Source organism: Hyalella azteca, unplaced genomic scaffold (assembly GCF_000764305.2).
Source record: "Hyalella azteca isolate HAZT.00-mixed unplaced genomic scaffold, Hazt_2.0.2 contig6145, whole genome shotgun sequence".
NCBI lineage: Eukaryota > Metazoa > Arthropoda > Malacostraca > Amphipoda > Hyalellidae > Hyalella > Hyalella azteca.
Window position 1 is genome coordinate 236,563 of NW_025936313.1, and position 17,993 is coordinate 254,555.

At 37.4% G+C, this 17,993-nt stretch overlaps 1 protein-coding gene across 1 annotated transcript; it reads right to left on the reverse strand.

Moving 5' to 3' along the window:
- Positions 1-395: 395 nt before the first annotated feature.
- Positions 396-17,692, reverse strand: LOC108673185 (glutamate receptor ionotropic, NMDA 3B). The gene is made up of 14 exons (XM_018160974.2): positions 17,668-17,692; positions 16,419-16,520; positions 13,367-13,458; positions 13,064-13,151; positions 12,474-12,635; positions 9,840-9,919; positions 8,549-8,634; positions 8,098-8,219; positions 7,900-7,995; positions 7,456-7,570; positions 7,073-7,125; positions 2,294-2,400; positions 1,639-1,793; positions 396-565 (listed from the first exon to the last, which is right to left on the reverse strand). The coding sequence occupies exons 2-14, from the start codon at positions 16,509-16,511 to the stop codon at positions 489-491; spliced, it is 1,326 nt and encodes a 441-aa protein (XP_018016463.1). The 5' UTR covers positions 16,512-16,520; positions 17,668-17,692; the 3' UTR covers positions 396-488.
- Positions 17,693-17,993: the final 301 nt, after the last annotated feature.

The following is a 17,993-nucleotide window of genomic DNA, read 5'->3' on the forward strand; positions in this document are numbered from 1 at the left end:
AGAATCTTGGCGGCCGTTTCCGCCAAGCCGCCGCCGCCCAATTCCACGTCTGAATAGGTTAAAAATTGAATCTTTCTCCTTCCATTGGTGCTTACAATTATTAATTTTGAATCTATGTCAAAATAAATACAAATTTATTGAATGGAGTCCATCATTTAGAATAAACCTGGATTATTCTTTGATATCAAAAGGAGAATCTCAAACAAGAACTCTCATGACTTTGTCTTTACCGCAATTTATGGTATTGGAAAGTGGAGATTGTTCATCAATATTTGTGTAAACTTCACATAGACCACACGATATCAAGCATAACGACTCAATTAGTGAGAAGAAATCACAAATTTCAACGAAAGAATAGAAAATTTAAAAATATTAATCTGGGATTTAATGCACATTTAAATAAACGGATTCTGCAAATAAAATCGAGTAAATAATAACGGTTTGTGTAGAATTGAGTAGTAATTGACCATCGTCCATTTCCAGTCTTCTCATTCATTCTTCCTGCTCTGGAAGTCCCGGCCCGTTGCGACTTCAACGATGAACACCAGTAAAGCCAGTATCATACCTGAGCAGCGGGGTATACTCATCAGTTATGATTTAATGCATGGTGTTGGAAATGCTTTTAGTCAAACATGGTTTTATAGAAGTTGAAATGCTAAGAAATATGGTTTGACGTAAATATGAATAAAAATATTGAATATATATAATGCTCAGAGGGCGCTGAAAATAGCTACCGGGCGCAGCCATCGACAAACCTTATCGTTACGAGGCATAACCGTTGCTAGACAGTCTAATAAATTGATAGGCTTAATGTTATTAAACCATCTATAGTTACCATGCTCGTCCATCGACATACATTTTAAGTACCAGGCTCAGCCTTCAACGCACTTCATCCTACCCGGCTCAGCCATCGACACACTTTTAAGTTAGCAATCTCAGCCATTGGCACACCTATATAGTGACCAGCCACAGCCGTTAAGACGCAATCTAGCTCCAGATTTAGTTATTAACACACTTACTTTAACCAATCTATGCTATTGAATTGACACACTCATACTTATCAGGTTCAGCCTTTGACATACCTAGTTACTAGATGGATCCATTATCATTCCTAGTTACCAGGTTAATCCATCATCAAACATTCAGTTACCAGGTCCACCCATTGAAGCACACTGAAGTTACCATGCAGGGCTGGCCATTTACTCGCCTGCTAGCCAGGCTCAGCTAGTAATAACTCTCATTATAAGACTCAGAAATTAATATACTTTGGCAGTACATTTCATTGATCCTGGATAAACAGTACCAACTATCAGGCGCATTTAATGTGTTTATAATCGACTATATTAGATTTTAGATTAGATCATTTCATGTAACGCACACCGTGTATTATATGTATATGATGACGTTTGGAAGCAATTCGTATGGTAAATTTTAGTTGATACTTCAGAGCATCAGTTGAGCCATCATATCAGGATCGGATTATCAGTAATACAAACGATTTATCAGAAAAATACTTCCATTTTCAGCTTCAGATACAACTGACAATCATAATGAATGAATAAAAAGTTTTCTGAAATCTTCGCGATTGTTGCTGGAATAGCTGGGAAACGCAGGAGGGGGTATATCCTAAAACTTTACCTAATCCGTAGATTGCGAAAAGTCCAAGGAAGTCAGTGACGGCCAAAGGCCGCGAGTCGCTAAGGCTTGTTTGGGGCCGCATGCACCACGACGAGTTCCAGAGGCTGTTGGACAGCAAATTACCTGCTATGCCGGATTGAACCACTCGAAGAAGCCTGGAAAGTACCATTTTGTAATAATTTATACAATAAATCCATTTTTTATTCATTCGCATTCATATGATTTTTTTTGAAAGTCGAAGCTATTTATCACAATTAGACTATCGATACCATTCTCATACCCTGCTAATTGCGGGAAATCGTCGTTAAGAAATTCATGAAATTTTATAGTCATAATCCATTACTAACATGAAGTACACTTTGGCTTGAAGAGGGGAGTCTGTAGATTAGCCGGAAGTATTGTTATTGCCAGCACCCTTACTCACATGATGTCAACTTTGACTTAAAGAGGTGTGTTTCTGGGGTAGCCGTATGCAATGTCATTGTCAGCACCCTTACTCACATGATGTCAACTTTGACTTAAAGAGGGGAGTTTTTGGGGTAGCCGTATGCAATGTCATTGTCAGCACCCTTACTCACATGATGTCAACTTTGACTTAAAGAGGGGAGTTTTTGGGGTAGCCGTATGTCATGTTATTGTCTGCACCCTTACTCACATGATGTCAACTTTGACTTGAAGAGGGGAGTTTTTGGGGTAGCCGTATGTCATGTACACGGGAGGCAATGAGTTCGCTTCAGCCAACGCCAGGCGACACTCACCAAACTGCCAAAGAATGCGTTACGATGTCGTTATTATGGATCGGTATATACATCGTATATGCTAGAACAAAATCGAACTTGCTGGGCCAACTTTAAACGTTACAACTGCTCCTAACATGTGGTTTCTCTTAGCAAAGTTAAGAGTTAAACTTAGTGTCTCATGAAAGTTGATGTTGCTTCCACTTTTGATAACTTCCTAACAGTGGCATAGAATTTGATGATAAAAGAGGGAATATTTTGCTGTATCTAATGACGAGTTTATAGTTATTTCGAAAATGAGGATCGGTAAAATTTTTATGCTACTCAATGAGAATTAATAGTAATGGCGAAATCTTGGTTGAGTGATTAAGGTGTTATTGCAAAATATGCTCAGGCAATGATATAAAAAAAGGTAAATAATTGAAAAACAAACAGCCGATAATAATAATAATTTAAAATGAAGCTAATGGTCTAAGATTAAGAAATGAAAAATCTTATTTATTTCGTGCGTTCAATCTCAAATTCATCCGGAAACTGGCAGAGATAAATTAAATTTTGACGAAAATTTACACATTTAGGGAAATCATTCATCACATCAATTATTTAATCACGCTGTTTTCTTTTTGCTCTGGAGTGCTGCACTTCAACGACAGACAACTGTAAACTTTTGGTCATTCCTTTCTTTTGAACGCGATCAGTCCCATCAGGTCCTGGTCAAAACAAAAATTACATTACAAATTTATTGAACTCACACTTAATAGCAGTAGAAATTAAAATCAACATCATAAAATAATTCAAAATTGAATTAATAAAAATATGTAATTGTTGTTGCGCTTTCCTCGTTTGGAAAAAAAATCAGCAGTAAATTAAGGTAGACAAAGAGATAACACCATCAGAGAAGACAAAAAATTTATCCTTTGCATCATTGAAGTTGCATGAAGCTGAAATATTACCACTTTTAAAGACTTGGTTGCCGCTCTGAAACTGCCGCTCATAAGTCATTCTTAGACCTGCATTTCTTAAGGACGCTACACCTGGGAACACATCTACCAAGTGGCAAGGATATGGTAAAGACAAGAAGAATATTCAAATATCTCTACCCAATGAATATTGGCTTCAATACAGACACCACCACTCAGTGCACAACCAAGTTAACCTCAGCCTCATGAGCAATCATTGTAGTCTGTATAGAACGTATTTGAGGGTGGATTAATAAATTACTTGAGTTATAAATTCGATAGAAATTTAGAGCACTAGTGCTGAGATGGTAAAGACGTGAGTTATGCGAAATGGTGCTCTGCAATAATAGGGTAATGTTCGAGTGCGTGTTTTTACGTGCGTGCGGTATCTCTAGAAATGAGAGAAAAAAGGGGATTCAGGCAAATTTTTGTAGTTGCTTTGGGGTTAGATAACGTTCGAAGGGAGAAACCCGTCATGGCTTATAGTTAATTTGAATGTGGGAATGAAGGATGAATTTTAGTTTAATCTTTACAATATCTGCATTAACGAAAACTATTACAGAAATAGAGATAATTTGTACTCTATGCAAGTATTCGATTTATTAAAAAAAATATTCAATAATATAGTCTGAGCACTGATCTCGTAACTGTGAGCGCATGCATACAACTCCCGAGGGGAAGAGAACAAAAGAAGGGTTTTCTCACGCGTATCAAAACGGTATTTATTTAACGGCAACATTTAGCTTCAATGACGTAAATAGGCAGACAATTCAAAAAGCAAGTTGTATTTAAATTTGAGTATGACAGCAAGTCAACTGGACCAAACAGAATTTCAGCAGTTGCAGAAGCTTTGCAGTTTGCACGCGACATCGAATAGAATGATAAATTTGTATAAAGTGTGTCGTTTTAGGAAGGCGCCAGTTTACAGGTTTTTAGAAATTAGGCCAAAACCATTCACACAACTTGGGCGCGAAGCCGATTTTAAATTTTTTATAGAGCTATAGGATTACTAGAATTTGAAACAAGAACCAACACCAGGGGTCACAGCTATAAACTAAAAAAACTACGCTGCAACTTCTCCACGCGACAAAATTTCTTCTCGCTTCGAATCACCGACATGTGGAACAGCCTCCCCGATGACAGCGTTGGCGCTCCAAGTATGAACGCGTTCAAGAACAGACTAGATAAAGCTATGGAAAAATATATGTTCAGATTTGAAATGCCTAGCACCATATCGAACCCGGTGGAAGTCGAGTAGCTACTTCAAACTATCGTCAGTCATGAAAAAATACGGTCAAATGACACGATTTTAGATCTTCTGTGAACAAGGCACGAAAAGGAAAAGAATCGGCGACAGGCCACATCAGGCCTACACTGCAGCGCCGAGATCACTATGTTATGTTATGTTATATGCCAGGTAAAAGGTCATGTCATGTACGACAATAAAGAGTTCAAATATATTGAAAAAATAAATTGAATTAATCATATTTTCACCAAAGATCAATCCGTTCTGGACTCCTTTTCACCAATTTGAATCACTAGTTCAAAACTAATAACTAAACATTTAAAGAAAAAAAAAGGAGAAGAAATTTTGAAATTCTCAGATTGTTTATTTGCATGTATTGCTTGTCAAAGAATTCTTTAATTATTTTCCTAGGTTGTTTTTTTTTTACTTTATAGCTCGAGCCATTCTACATGTACATATTTGGTTATTGTGAGACTCAATCCGCATCTTATCCGATGCATGTGCATTGTACAAGTCATGATATACGCGAGAATTTCTCCCGTTTATCTTACCCGATAAATCCGCATCTTATCCGACGCAAGTGCGTTGTGTAAGTCATGACATACGAGAGCATTTATCCTATTTTGCATTCGTGGCAACCCAAGCTAGGTTAGTGACTCTGTGAAGGGGTAAAAGGGTATGTAAGGTATCGCATCTGCTAGAATAGGTAGATGACGATATTTGACAGTGCGAGTCGTAACGTTCTGCTAACAGTGAATAATTTCACGCGATCCGTATCCATGCGAATCCCTATGAAAATTTTGAGGATGGTTAGCTAAATTCAATTAGCAGCTCTATGTCCGCTTTACGCTTTGGTTGTACGAACGAAATAAGCGCCTGACTAGAATCTGGACACAGACCGAGCGAACTTTGGGCGATCGTCGAGCGCGCGCATAGCACCTGATAGCTTCGGCATGGACGCGGCCGAATCTGAGAAGTACTTAAAAAAATGTCCTATCCCTTCCCCCCATATAATGGGCGAAAAGGAGGGGCATTTGAATCGTTGTACGCTTTATATACGTATGTGCAGACTAGACGGAAAAATGAAAAATGTATCATCGTGTCTTATTTAAGCAACTGGCAAGGAAACACGAAATTGAACCGGGAATAATTTCAGTTAATACAACTTTTAAGGGAACCGTGTCGGTCAAAATCTATTTTCTATATTTAGGGAAGGATCATCTCCAAACTTGGTACACACATGTAAAATCGAAAATGACGATTATTTTGATCATGTAAATTTTTCGAAAAAATTAAAGAAAACGTGAAATTCATAGAAAATGGCCAAGAAGGGGGGTACTCTAAAAAAGTTTTAGCTGTTGCAAATCACATGCTACAACATCGAAACACGTAACATTCGATGCGTAAAGACCATATCTAGCGATTGTCGGGCCACTTTGTCAATTTTTTTTCTTGGTTCTCTTGTTATGATGATTTTTCTGAAAAATTTAGAATTTTCGAAATTTCCCCCCCCCCATTTTGCAATATATAATACAAACTAAAACGAAATCGAAAAAAATGGCACTATAACCGCTAGATCTTTTTATTACGAATCGAATGGTATATGTCTCATTGCTGTAGCTTCAAAACTCTAGGAAGAGATAGGTTTGCCGTGACAAAAAGTGTGAATGTTCAGGAGGGCGCGACAAAGTCCCGCGTGCCTCGCATAGGCACTCAATGTAGCAAGGATACAAAACTAAGCGTTACTGGAGCTCAATTCCAGTCAAGGATGGTAGGAGCGACTACATGTACACCTCCCCGTATTTGAAATTCATCTCTTAGAGCTACAAGCATTAATTATTTTACTGCTACGTAATTATCAAGTATTTTTCGTCTCTTGCGCCCCTAAATCATATATACATGCCTTCAAGCAGCCTGTGGTTTTTAAATATAGCAAAATAAATTCAGATTTGTTTGTCCTGTATTTAGTAAAAACACTATCTAACTACTACGTAAGCTCAAAAAGTTGGTAAAGACAATTCTTATTTCGTTTCATCGTATGCCTTAACAAACGTACGCTTATACATACATCGACGCCATTCCATGAGCGGGTGATGGTCATAGTTCGCTCAAATACTAGCGTCTTACATGAGACAGCCTGACCAGCTGCTCTTTTCGGTTATATTACACAGATTCGGCCCATCGTGCAATCAACTCCAGTAATAAGCTCCTAATTTCCTGCCGAATAGGGTAGGCGGCCGATTTGCACCTAATTCACCTCTAAGCCGAGTCGATGGAGTCTGACGCGACCCTGAATGGAATCTAAAATTCGACTGGGATACATTATTTGTAATTTACCAACGCATATATAGTCATAAATAATCATAAGTAATAAACAACGCAATGATCTATAAAGTTTTACTTTGCTTTTGTCCCCGCAAAATTTCACAATTGGTTGGCTGCATAAAAATATTCATCGTTTGAGGAATTCGGAAAATAAATTTAAAGCTTACCTCAGAAAAATCCCCTGCCATGAATCCCCGCTGAAGCCATCTCGCAGCGACAACTGTAAGTACACAGACTGCTTGTTTCACTTAGAGCTGAAATTTTGTCAAACTTGCTTTGCTCGTTGTTCGAAAAGTTGGCTTCCATAGTTGGGTCATTCATAAAGTTGGTAGTAATTAAACCGTGCGTATTTTGAATTGACGTATGAAAAAATAAACTGCATTTGTTGTCCATAATGCTTTTCACCTTTAACTTTTATATTGATCAAAACCGAATCTAACAAATTCATGCAAAATGTTAAAGTTCGATTCTATTAAAAATTATTTTATTTTTATTATTGGAGCTGAGCACGGACAAGACATGAGGTACTGAAAAACTTCTTTTTCAGTACCTGCAACCTTCTCCGTCATCACAGTGCTGACGACATGGTTGGCATCAGGTTGATAGTCATCTCTCATGCCCCACAGTTTGCCCAAGGGAAGGTCCGGTTGATTGACGGCATACTCCTGAACATTGAAAGCTACAGACTATTGTGGCTCCAGATCGAGAGTGGGAGGCCATAAATTTCAAATTAAAGCATGTATATTAACTGCCTACGTAGGTCATAGGTTCATTATGTTCAGGAAAAAAAATGCAAGCTCACACACATTTTTGAATCAGGGATTTTTTCGTATAACTATATTGCGTTTTTATTCAATAATAAAATAATTCTTACAAAATTCGCCTTTACATGCAGAGAGCAACGTACTTAAGCCTCTTATTTATCCGACACAAGATGAAAACTATAATTTAGTTAAAAAGAACTAAAAAGAACTGTTGAAACTATTTTTATTACCTGAAAAAAAGAGCTGTATATTTGTCCGTTAATCCAAGTCAGCTTGTATGTTTTCTGCGTCACAAAATCCTCGACTGAAGTGAAGGGCAGTTTAACCTGAAGAAAAATAATGTTGAAGATATCATTTTAGATAAATGTGAAATCAGTATATTGTATTTTCTGTGATATAATGAGAATTTATGCGATAATCTACAAAACCTTGTCGTTGATCAAGATGGCTGTGATGTTGCATTGGTACATGTTAATGATCATAAAGCAATTGATGAGCCACAATGTAGAAAGCAGTCGTCCGGAGCGCTCCCCAGGCGAATCAGATGGATCTGCATTAAGAACGCAAATAATTTACAGAAAATATTCATATCTTTGATAAATAGTAAATAATCTTCTATATAACGCGAAAATCAGATCAATTTGTAGTCTCTATGTAGTTGTGTTGTTCCTATATTTAGTTGTGTTGTTCCTGTGTGTTTTGTCTCGCCGAACTAACGCTTAAAATTACTTATTGCGGATAAATTGATGCCTACGAGGTTTTGAATACAACAGAACATGGAAAAAGTAAATTGGAAAATGTAAACGAAAGTGTCAAAACAAAAAGATATACTGTGATTGCTTAGATTACATCATATGATGGTTGTTAAGATAGTTCTACCTTGTGCGAGGACGGTTTTCCAAGCCCAGGTCAAGCCACGTGAGAACATCACCCACTTCGATTGTTTGGATTTGAGATGCGAGTTTCTGCAAAAAGTATCAAGACAAATTGAAATTGTTGCACATTAAATTAAAGGAAAAAACTAATACAAATCATGTCACGTTAAAATAAGGCATGGGAAATGCTCATGGATTTACTCGGATCTAAAGAGCCTAGTTTAATATTGGTCAGCATTAAGTGAATAGCAAACCCAATTCCAGCAAACGTGTCCAGCAAACCAAATTCTCGTGCAGGTGATCATTAAAAATCCACATTTTTAAACGCCGGAAGTTTTCGATTTCATTGAGAATAATATTGAAGGTTCGGAGCGTCGTAAAATATCAATGAAAATGTCTGCCATGAATTTGATTTTTGACTTTGCGATATAAGCTAAAAAACATTGAAAACATAGATCGATTAATAATCTAAATTAATGCAGAAAAAATAAAATCTGATTCCCGTTTTCCATTTAAACTTGCAATGGAGAGCGATATGTATAGAAAGTAATGAGATGAAATTCAATTGGCAATATGAGAAGAAATAGGTGTAGTGGCAACGGATGGCTTGGGGGAGGGCGTCATTTAGCTCATTATTGGGGGCTTTAGCCCCTCTAAAATACTCTCAAGCCCCCAAAGTAATTTGTATTATTTTTTAATTGTTATTATATTGTTTTCTTGTTTGAGATTGCCGGTCATTTCAATATGGTTTTGCTGAATATAGCATCAATAAATGATCATACCACTAGTCATTATTAAGTAGAATATGCTAATTAATCATAGGGGGTAGCTCTCCCTGTCACTGAAACCTGGTGAGGCCTCTAAGATGTTGGTCAGTGGCGAAAAGACGTGAAGCAAAATGGTGCAATTAATAGAAGAAATTAAAGTGTGAAGAAACTGTATTGTGAAAAGTAAAAAAAATTGTGTTTTGAAAGCTGCGAGGTGGATTTTGAGCGGCCGAAACAACAGCATCGGCAACATAACACCTATTGGTGCATGGTCACTGGGCCCTGATTTGAGTTTGTTAAATTGTCAATGAATTGTTGGGGGTTGCTAGTCATAAGGACCACAATGCAAAATAAGAAAATAATTGCCAATGTAGCGAATACAAAGTGTTTTTTTACATCAGGTTATTTATAGTGGAATCTCGATGAAAGCAATATCAACTGTAATTGATAAAAGAGTAATAAAGTGAGTTTGAATTATTAAAAGCCACTCATAAGCTTATTTCAAATAAACAATGATTTACAAGTGACCTTATGTAGGAGTGCACCAGATGCAGTAGCCCAGCGGTCCCTCCCACCGCGATCACGGACGCCAGAACCCACAGCCACACCTGGGGCGGTCAACGAATTGTTGTAATAAATTTTCCAAGCGCAATATTTTCTTGAGAAACAAACAGCTTTCGTGTGAGATGATATTGTTTTGCCTGGTTAATATTTTTGGCGTGATTCCAATACTAGTCGTGCAATTAGACTTTCTCGAACAGAAAAGATTTCGTCTTGTGGCACCCGTTCTATTTTTAAGAAAAGAAAGACAGCGGAACACGAAGTAGTGCTTGGAAATACTGAAGCAATCTTTGAGAATATTTCATTTAAATAATTTTTTTCGTGGTAAACGTGGAAATTAACCTTATGAGACCCATATACGTACAGTATGAGACGTATAACTATGGCGGCGTCGGAGCAATTGACAAACTGATCAATTTAGAACTGATTGAGAATATGTACCTGACGAGTGGAATGATAGGTTGTTAATATACATGTAACTACTAAAAAATCAACTGCAGTGAGTGACAGAGAGCGCATTTTTTCGTCCGTCCGTGAAGTCACGGACAGACTGACGGACATGACGAGCAAAATAGCGCCTTTTTTCCAAAAATGAGAAAATGCGCTAAAAAGGCCACAAGAGAGTGAAAGAACTGTAAAACTAAAGGTCAATTGGTCGTGATGATACTGGTGTAAAAAATTTATTGTATGAATGCAATTGTATTAGGGATGAAAAAGGGCTTGGTGTAAATTGGGACAATTTTTAGATGTGACGGGAGAACCTAAGATCGAGTCACATCCTTAGAGAGAACCCTAACCTTTTTAGCTACGGAGAAGCGTGTGAACGGCTTGACTGAGAGAATAGCTGACAGACGCTGAAGAAATTGGAACCAGTGAAACGTGTGTGAAAAGAAGATCAGAGTAGGGACTAGGAGATATGGGGAGAGGGATACAATGGGATATGGGGGCTCCAAGGGACACGTCAATTATTTGATATACTTAGAAATAATATTGAAAGGTATACTACAGTATAAGGTAGGCGATTACTTTAGTATAAGGTTGTAATAGCACACAAGTTAGTGCATTGATTGAAGTAGCAGAGAGACGTTTTGCCCGGTCCTGCATTCCCCTGTGAGCAATATTTTGTTCTAAGTAATGTTTTTTTTCGTATTATATGTAGTAGGAGTGCATATTTTGCAAACTAAAGCTTGAATGTATGATTAATTGCTGAATAATTCATTCAAATTAAATAATTAAGATAAATAATAACTTGATTTATTATTATTTAAGTGGCAGCCAAATATTTCCAAAATGGGGGTTTTGGGTATAATATCGGACAATTCGTCTGGGGTTAACTGGGACAGTGTCCACTTCCCAGTACCTTTCTATTCTTCGAGCCAGTAGCTTACAATATTAAAAATAAATCAACCGTTCGCCATCATGTTTTCGTTGTAAGAGTTACCAGGCTCTTAGTCATCTTCATCAGAAGAAAAATTCCGTATTTTACATTAATTCTCTACAGTAATTGACGAAGATTTACTACAGGAAAAGTTAATAAATCTTCTAAGCCATATCAGGGAGAACCAAAGCTCCATGATTACGTTCTTGCAGAATTTGGGTTTACGGAGCTAAAAACATGTATTGTAGGATTAATAACAATGCAAAAAGACGAAAACTACGAATATAAACTATCTTACTTTCGTCGTAGAGAAAAATCGGGACATGTGTATTTCCTGATGCAGCTGATCTTGTATTTGTCAATATGGGAAACCTAAAAGTCATTCATAGCGACCGTACTATATGCGGTATATCCTATTAATCCTAATTTGTGTGCTGCACTCAACCGCGAGATAGGAGCTTTTTTCGATAGTCTCTTGTCCTACATGGGGCGAATCTGCAAAATTAAATGAGAAGCCCATCAGGCTGCTCCGTGATCACCTTGCTTGTCCAGGTCTACCATGGCCATCCAGACTTCAATAAATGCAGTCAATGTGGGTGCATGTGTACGTTCGTTATGTTATACGTTGGAACGGAGCGAGACTTGACCTTGAATTGAATTATTTCATTGGTACGTTGGGCGTTTATTAAGCCCATTCTCAGATTCGGACGCGCCTTTATCTGAGGCACCAAATTGCCAAAGTATTGACCAGATGCTAATAATGCGTTCATTTATCCTGCAAAAAATAATGACCCGAGAACTTCCATATCAGCCGAGCCCACGCGGCGTCTGTGGACTGTGGGTCAGTAGCTGTCAGGCGCGGAAGTGGTGATAAGAGATCGAGGAGCCCCCAGGTCGACAACAGTGGAAGAAGGTTGAACACACTGAATGCCTGTTACATTTGCTCTTGTATCAGGATTTTTTACTTAAGTGTCATTTACTATCATGCAACGTTGTTGTAAATACTTCTCTTTTCTATTGAAGATAGCGTATCGTCTTCCGTGGGGAGTTGTTTAATTAACGACCTCATGGCGGGCCAATTCAAATGTCTTTCTGAGGGTCAGGGCGCCCACGAATTCCATCAAATTTTCATGAAAATTATATAAAAATTTCTTACATAATGTGAAAATAACTAACTCATATTCTTACAACCAATTTGCATGGTTTGCTTCTGCATTACTTACATCTGTCAGGAACGGCTTTGTGAATATGAGTACATCAGGTTGGACTTTAGTGATTTTTTTGTACAGAAAGTAATGGGTGTTGTACAAGTAGGCCTGGGCGTACTCGACGAGTTCCGAGCGCGTGGGATGTTGAACAATTGGTCCCATCAACATGTCAACTTCCTGCGGAAAAGTTCAATGCAAGCCTATGAAATTTTTCATTTCCATAGCGAAAAATATATTTTAAAATGAGAAATTAAGTTTCCGCGTAGTGGCAACACAATTCAACAGAAGCAGTTATCATAGAGATATAGCAACTTCGATTTTTGGGACGCTCTATTATAAAAAAATATAACTCAGTACTCATTGCAGTAAGTTACAGAGAGCGCATTTTCTCGTCGACAAAAACGTGAAGTCACGGACGGACAGACGGACATGGCGAGCACAATAGTGCATTTTTTTCATAAATGAGAAAATGCGCTAAAAAGCAACAGAGTATATCACACGAATACCTTCTCGGAAAGCACCATATTTTTCCTACAATCGTCGCCAGTAAGCTAACGCTTTATCTCTACACAATCGCACTAACAAATTTCTATTTAAACTCTCACCCGTCGAGCAAGCATCCCAACGCCTCCAGTGTATGAGCCGTTCACCAGGATACCCAAAGACATATCAGCGGGTGCCACCAAATAATAACTGTTGATGTGAATCTTCACATAAAACATTAATCAACATAAAGTATTTCACAAGACATGAGAATTCTAACTATAATGGATGGCCCTACAATTAAAGAAATGCTGATTTATTTCTCATTGATCCGAGATAATTCAATATTCACATGAACATTTATCACGCTCACACAGAGAGGTGCCTACAATAAGACTTCATATCAGCAACAATCGCATACTCACCACCATCCCAGGTACTGCATCATTATCCTGAAAATTTCGATGTGGGCGCCGGTGTAGGGCTTCTTGCTGAGGTCTACGATAGCTTGCGACCACTAAAACAAATACATATTTCACAGTTAGAGAAGGGATCCACGTCATAGTGTTTTCTACTATTTTTTACCTACGTTAATGCTTTTGAAATAAAATAATTTAGCGGCTTATGGATAACTTCTGCTTGCAAGTGTATATATAAATTATGTATCGCAGGAAACATTTGGCCTTATCTGCCTGGTGCCGGGAGACCACTGGGCGTCGTTAAGATGGCCTCTGGTTGGCGGTGAATAGATCCCTCATACAGCCTGCATGAGTCTCGATTGCAGACAATCTTAATTGTGTTTTTTTTTCGTATAAATGTAAGCGCGACTTCAAAATCCTCTCAAAAGTGAATGCTTCGATTCGAATACGTTAACTGACATGCATTTCATACGATTACGGAATTTACTTGAAGAATGACGTCCAAACTTCTCAATAAAGTTATTAAATGAAGTGATCCAAAACGTTGCACATCTTTCTGAGCCGCGGGTCAAATTAATAAATGCATATTGCATAGCTAGCATCAAAACTATCCATTAATTAAAGTTCTAAATCAATCAATTTCTATTATCGATTAATTGGTATAGAGCGAAAAGCAAAAGAGTGCGAAACGTTTAAGGGAGTTTGCGAAACACGACATTAAAAACAAAATAACACAACTTCAGAAACCTACATAGGCCTATTCTTTTCGACTCTCAGTACATTTCTATACAGAATCCTTGTTTGAATGCGGCCTCTGTTTTTTTTTTCACTCGGAATAATAAATATAAATGTTTGTCCACCTGCTGCTATGTCTCTAATTTATCTATGTATTTTTTGAGCATTTTTATAGTGCTAATTGATTGTACTTTTACATATTTTTGAATAAGAGATCTGACAATGTAGCTGGACTCCATTATATGTCTTTTGTAAAGATATGGTGAATTCTTACGGCATATTTTTGTTATCAAAATTTAAAGTAGAAAACTATGCTAAAGAATAACATCTAGAAACTATGTGTCTATGCAAAACACGCCTATGCGGAAGCGTATCTCTATCCAAAACCATTATGAATAATAATAACTTAAAATTAAAGATACAAAGGCTGAAAGCTCACAATTTAATGTTTATTCTCTGACAAAGCCTCGAATGTATCCGAGTGACGGCGTTCTGCTGCTTGTCAGCATATTTAATGCACAATGTTCAAGTTATGTCATTAGGAAAAGTTTTAAAGTTTATCTTCACTAATTCATCCATCCTTTCCGTCTGTCTACGTCAACTATGCAACAAACTTCTTAACAATTAATAAAATTAAGACGATGGCGACATGGATAGTGCTCGGCGCCTATACGAGCGTCTCCATGCACAGGTTGCCGCCAGACAGGGAACAGTACAGCGCAAGTAAAGAATAGACTCACCCTGTATTACTTATATTTGTTGTTAAGAGTTTTATCGTGCTCTATTTCAAGTATTTTCTTGTGCGTGAGTTAGTTGGAGGGAGTGGGTTGTGATGGTGAGTATGGATGAAGTCAGCTGAAGCACCAGTTTCTCCACTTAGCAGTTAAATAAGTAGCTCGTTATCGTGGAGATTGCGGTCCTGTTCTTTGCCGCGAGAAATTTTGGGCTGATCAAATCGGACCAAATTTCAGCTTGGATATAAGCGTAATTGTTGACCGAATGCTATAATTAGAATCAAATTATTTATTGTACGGACTGTGAACCAACTACAAGATAATATGTTAAGACGAAATCAGTAACACCCTCTTGTCAGTTCTCTGCTCACATAGATTGCCTAAATATTATTTTGCTCACTCAATTTTGCTCACTCAGATCTCTTGTTGCTGGAGCACAGCTAGGTTCACTAAAAAAATTTCTTGGGAGATTTAATCTACTTCTATTCTACCTTCCTGCATCATAGTTACTACACGGGTCGCACATGACCACTTTATTTATACCTTATCGATTGATATTAAAAAGTTTATCTTTAATTACTAAATTTTCACATGCCATTAAATTTTATATCTACTGCATTACTTTTTATAGATATCAGGTAAACTTGCCAGAAAGTATTAGATCGTAAGTATGTTATTGAAGCCAAAGCTTAGCCATGGCAATATTGCAGTCACTTATTATATTAACATTGAAATAAGCTAATTTTATCCTACGCTTTGCAAAGAATCACTTCCAAGGAAACAGTTCCCCGTACTAGCACGCAGGATTGCGAGATGCTGTCAAGAGAACCAGGTAAAATTCAATAATTATATGTAAATTTATAATTTGCACCATAACAGCTCGATTTTTCGGTTTAAGTATATGATATATGTATATATATTGATATATAGATCATGTTATTTTACTGGCCAAAGCAATTGTAAAAAATATAACTCAGTACTCACTGCAGTGAGTGACAGAGAGCGCATTTTCTCGTCGACGAAAACTTGAGGTCACGGACGGACGGACAGACGGACGGACAGACAGACAGACAGAAGGACATGGCGAGCACAATAGTGGATTTTTTCCATAAATGAGAAAATGCGCTAAAAAGGACCAAATCGAATCGGATGAATCTTGCCGGAAAAAGGCCCCTTGGACGCCCTCGCTAGCACCGCTCAGCTCTGAGTTCAACTTTCATGAGCGCTTCAACACGAGAGTGACTCTCCTTCGTTGATTCTGTCATCACTCGTTGGCCTGTGAGCGGCTTCTTGCAGCCTGCTATGGAAAACCATGTCTTCTAGTTTTACCTAGTTTCAACGGTTCAATAAACCAAGTCTTCTAACTTTACCTAGTTTTAACAATTCAATAAAACTGAATATTATTGTACTCAGATGAGTAAAATCCTCGGTTCTCAAACGATTCTTAGAAATTCTTATGTGATACAATCACTGATTTATATTCTTTGCTTATAAAGTCAAATACGAATTTAGCCAAGCGATGACACGTCTTAACTCATTGTCTTTAACTTAACTTTAACTTTAAAGCAAGGAAGTATTTCTTTGCTCACGGGAGTCACGGCGACGGAGATGCATCCCGGCGTGGGCTCGAAGGCCTCGAAACTCTTGCCGGTGGGGGAGTTGGGGATGGTCCACTCCCTCATTTTACGAACCTTAAAATAGAAGAATTAACACATGTGCCATTATTGTAAAGGTATCAAGTATCTAAAGATTACGTCGCGTATAATATATCATAAAATTTTTATAAGTTGTTAAAAACGCAACCATTTTAACCTCGAATATATAGATAATATATTATATATTATATTACAATATATTGGTATTATATTATATTATATTGATGGTAATAATTAGCATCTAAATCTAGTTTCTCAGAATTCGTCAAGCGCAGGTGACTTAATTTGAATGTAATTTCAAAGTTCTAACTCGTCATAAGAAATGATTGGTATTGACATTTTATAATGTGTCAATATCAAAATTTTACTCGAAATTTTATAATTAGAAATTCAATATGCTGACATATATGTTTTTTTTTCTCTCTCTCTCTTTCTCTTTGTCTTGACGAAGAGAGAAAGAGAAATGGAGGGAATGGAAGGCTCCAGAAGCGTTTAGGTTAGGAATCCCTCGAAATGCTGCAAACATTGCACCATTTTATTAATATTGTATTTCCTCAACTGAATATAGTATTTAAAACAGTAATGCAGTAATGCGGTGTTATACAGCTCAGTATTTCAGCGGAGTTTTACGTGTTTGCCACAGTCAGGACCTTTTCGCCTAAAAAGCGCTGATCATCATCAGCACAACAAGCTTATATTCTTACTGATAATCAGAATTATTGTGATTATTCACGATGTATGCAGGCCATTCATGCCTCCCAAATTCAGGGTTTGAATGTTTCAGTTGTGCGCACCATCCATATAGGAATGAGTGAGATGTATCTATGTATACAATGCAGCCGAAAAGACGTTAACCGACTATAAACCATTCCAAGATTTCCTTTTATTCCAAGATCTCCATTAATTCCATTCAGGATATATTGCTTCATGAGCTTATTTTGTACTACTATTTCTGTACAATTTCTTCGGCCTAGAAAACTATTTGCAAAGTTATATTGCGTTGCCCACTGTGACGAGTGTGTTATCAATCGTGGCATTTGAGCTGTTTAGTGAAATTGTGAAATAAAGTGGACAAAAAATCACAAGTTACTTGGCAAGTATTTTATATCGTTAATACCCATTAATTTATTCGATCTTCTCTACTTAAAAAGCGCTATATACAGCACTGGAAAAAAACACTTACCTTCAATACTCACGATGAAGTTATTACGGCGACTGTCGTCGCACAGCATTCCCGATACTTTATATAAGCTCACTTCATAATGGTTCCAAATAGTTTAGAAATGTGTCGCTTAATGTTCCATGTCCATTTCACGTGCCAAATTTGAGGCGAGTCCCCGAAGTTACGCTCTGCTATACTCATGGTATAATCCAATAACACAGCGCAATCAATAGCACTCAGCCTGGAATAAAATATTGAAAACAATAAAATATGAATAAGATTTATCGCCTATGAGTAAATTGAAGCGTTGAGGGCAAAGCACACATATGGCTTTCATGACTCAAAAT

What these genes read in the sequence shown, in the direction of transcription:
- LOC108673185 (XM_018160974.2), bottom strand. Translation starts at nt 16,511, where the DNA reads ATGAGGGAGTGGACCATCCCCAACTCCCCCACCGGCAAGAGTTTCGAG. An exon ending in TTGGGATGCTTGCTCGACGG is followed by an intron (nt 12,636 to 13,063) that starts GTGAGAGTTTAA and finishes ACTTTTCCGCAG; the next exon opens with GAAGTTGACATGTTGATGGG. An exon ending in CTGGTGCACTCCTACATAAG is followed by an intron (nt 8,635 to 9,839) that starts GTCACTTGTAAA and finishes TACTTTTTGCAG; the next exon opens with AAACTCGCATCTCAAATCCA.